The following is a 3,519-nucleotide window of genomic DNA, read 5'->3' on the forward strand; positions in this document are numbered from 1 at the left end:
GGTTGCGATCCGTTGCCGGACACGGAAAAAGACAAAAAAAAAAAAAAAAAGAAGGGCTGAGGCTAGGTTTTATTGTGAAACATTCCCAGTTGTAAAGCTTTTTCATTGAGTTTTAAAAAATCTTTGTTTTGAAATAATGCCACATTTATAAAAACTTTGCAAGAACAATAAAAATAACTCTTTTATCTCTTCACCTAGACTTAGTGGTTTTTAACATGTGCCTTCTTTGTGTGTGTATGTGTGTATCTCCAAAATGCTTGGGATCAGAAGTGTTTTGGATTTTGGAATATTTGTAGGTAGAAGTTTTGCTGAGGGTGAATTATTTATGAGGGTAAGTTGCAGACATTATAACCCTTTATCCTTGAATACTCAAGCAAGGGAATAGCCTGAGAGTAAGGGTATTAAACCAAAGTACAGTAATCAAATTCAGGAAATGGGCTGGCTCACTTGGTTAGAGCATGGTGCTGATAACACCAAGGTCCAAGGTTTGATCCCTGTGGCCAGTCACCCAAAAGAAAAAAAAAAACAAAAACACAAAAACATATTGGGGAAATGTAATGTTAAAAATCTGGTAGAACAGAACATTCATGACAGCGTAGTGAGTGGCTCCACTGTTCTGCCTCTGTGCCTCCCTCTCCAGAGAATGGGTGATGTAATTGCCCATTTATTAATTAATACTCTTTAACCATTTAATTAGTACTGTTAACTGACATGCAGTTTATAATCCAGTTTTGCTGATTGTTTCAGTGATAACTGTCATAGCAGTTATTCTTCATACTCCAGAATCCACTTGAGAATCGTGCATTGCATTCGGGTATCATGTCTCTTTAGACTTTAATCTGGAACAGTTCCTCAGTCTTCCTTTATCTTTAATGACCTTAACATTTGAAGTGTAGAGACCGTTTTTGTAGCATGTCCCTTAGTTTAGTTTATCTCATGTTTCGTCCTAATTAAATTGGCAAGACTACTGTAGAGTGATGTGTCTGTGGTGCATCGCATTAGGAGGGACTGGACATCAGTTGGTCCCAGTGTTGGAGATATTACCTTTTCTTATTTGGCTAAGCTGGGGTCTGCCTGGTTTCTTTATGGTAAAGTTATTATTTTCTCTTTGCAATTAATAAGTAATCTGTTAGAGGCTATATAAATGTCCTAATATACATTTATCTACTAGTTTTAGCATTTATTATTGATTCTTGTCTGAATCTGCTTATTGGTATGGATGCTGGTAAACCCTTGATGATTTTAAGAAGGAATGAAACATAATAAACCTCCTTGAAGCTTTCTTTGCCCTGAGCTGAAATCTCTCTTTCCTCAGCACCTTACCTATCCTGTTCGTGGCACACTCTGGCATTATTATCCTTGTTCACATCTATCTGTGTGCTCTACTAGACTGCAATGAAAGTCTGCTTCATTTTTATGTCACCAGTCTTGCCCATTGCTGACCTTGGTTCAGATTAAGTGTCACAAAGGGTTTGATTCTCTGACTTACCAAGAAATATAAGGCTTTTCTTATTTGGATGGCTGGCAGTGGTGGGTGTTCTTTGAGAGCTAAGGTCATTGTGAGCTTCAGCCTGTATGTTGTCACACATGATGTCTCTCCTTCCAGGATCCAGCTGCAGAAGCCAGGATGAAGGTGGCCTGCATCACAGAGCAGGTCTTGACCCTAGTCAACAAGAGAATAGGCCTCTACCGTCACTTTGACGAGACTGTTAATAGGTACAAGCAGTCCCGGGATATCTCCACCCTCAACAGTGGCAAGAAGAGCCTGGAGACTGAACACAAGGCCTTGACCAGTGAGATTGCGCTGCTGCAGTCCAGGCTGAAGACTGAGGGCTCCGATCTGTGCGACAGAGTAAGTGTCTGGCATCATGCAGTCACTTGGCTTTTGGTCCTCCACGCCCCACTTTTGGGGATTGTACCCAATTGTCTAGAGCAGCACCTCCGCTGCTCTGGCTAGGCCAGATACCAGGCAATTTTCCTGCTTGCTTGCATGGTTGTGGGGTGAGATCGCTCCCAGCCATAGGGCCCAACCATAGGCTTGTCATGCGGCGCCTGCCCATGTGATGCAACAAGCAGTGCTGGGGTCTTAGTTGTGAGCTGGGTTTGAAGAAGCCCTGCTGGCCTCTGCAGCACTGTCTGTCCACATGGCTGGTGTTGACAGCAGCCGCTTCCTCTCCTGGAGGCCAGACTGGACTAGGCCCCAGGTTGTCCATGGTGTGGTAAGAAGAACCTAGACTTGAGAATCATGGTTTGAATCCAGGCTCTGATTTAGACTTTGTAAACCTGGGCAAGTTATCTGACTTCTGCCTCCGTTTCCTCATCTGTAAAATGGGAATGCTGTTAGCACCCCACAGTGGTTGTGAGTGTGAAATGAGTTACTGCATGCATAGTGCTTTGAACCCCACCTGATATGGCATGCCATGGAGGCGAGTTATCCTTATCTGTGAATAGGATGATATCCTCGTCGCAGAGGTGCCCCTCAGAGCTCCTGACCAGCTTTTCTGTCCCCTCCCTGGCATTTCCTCTCCTTACCCTGTGTTAGTTTCTTCATAGCACCTACCACTTTTCTGAAACTATTTCTTCATGTGCTTAAGTGTTTATTATCTGTTAGCTTCACAAGGGCAGGATACCCTATGTGTCCTTACTGCTGTTTTCTGGAGCCAAGAATTGTGTCTAGCACTATGGCTCACTAGATATTTGTGGTAATGGGGAGTTGAGTCCTGCTGTCACAGCCTTCTGCCATCGGTCTTTTGCCTTACCAATACCTGAACTAATTTGTCAAGCTGCAGGGAGAGAAGGAATGTTCTTGGCACCATGCCAGGTGATTCTGTGTATTTTCACACTCTGTCCACACAGATCTGTTCTACAGACGAGGCCCAGGGATGATGCAGGGTTTCGCTCATAGGCATCAGGTCATGAAGGAACAGGGTTTGTAGGTGGTGAAGCTGGTATTTGAAACCAGACTTGTCTTCCTCCACAGCCTGCCCCTCTGCCATGGGGCACCTTGCTCATTGCTGCATTTGTGGCTGTTTCCTGCAGAATTCTGGGGGCTGTAGGCCTGGGAGATGGTGGGGCCTGCTGAGTGGGGGTGGAAGGACCGCTCTCAAGTCCTGCCCTGCTCTTCCCTTGGCCAGGTGAGTGAAATGCAGAAGTTGGACGCACAGGTCAAGGAGCTGGTGCTGAAGTCGGCAGTGGAGGCTGAGCGGCTGGTGGCTGGCAAGCTCAAGAAAGACACGTACATCGAGAATGAGAAGCTCATCTCGGGAAAGCGTCAGGAGCTGGTCACCAAGATCGACCACATCCTGGATGCTCTGTAGCCGCTGCCCGTCATCCTCAGGGTGGGCCAGGGTGCCTGCACTTTGAGATGGCAAGCGGAGGGGGTGGGGGTGGGGGTGTTGAGCATTGAGGCCAGTGAAGACTAGCATTTGTAATTTGCAAAAGGCCTTCAAGGAAGGGAAGCCAGGCCCTGCCTCAGGCAGTGCAAGAAGCTTGTCCCTTGTCCCTAAATCTTTTTTTTTT

At 45.8% G+C, this 3,519-nt stretch overlaps 1 protein-coding gene across 1 annotated transcript in view; it reads left to right on the forward strand.

The window, feature by feature from the left end:
- The window catches only part of RPN1 (ribophorin I), a 28,225-nt gene extending 24,706 nt beyond the window's left edge, over positions 1-3,519 (forward strand). Inside the window, exons 8-9 of the mRNA XM_008565297.1 lie at positions 1,607-1,852; positions 3,135-3,519. Of these exons, the coding sequence (XP_008563519.1) occupies positions 1,607-1,852; positions 3,135-3,317 (429 nt within the window). The 3' untranslated portion in view covers positions 3,318-3,519. The remainder of the gene's footprint in view (positions 1-1,606; positions 1,853-3,134) is intronic.

Source organism: Galeopterus variegatus, unplaced genomic scaffold, assembly GCF_000696425.1.
Source record: "Galeopterus variegatus unplaced genomic scaffold, G_variegatus-3.0.2 Scaffold196, whole genome shotgun sequence".
In the NCBI taxonomy this organism is placed as follows: Eukaryota; Metazoa; Chordata; class Mammalia; order Dermoptera; family Cynocephalidae; genus Galeopterus; species Galeopterus variegatus.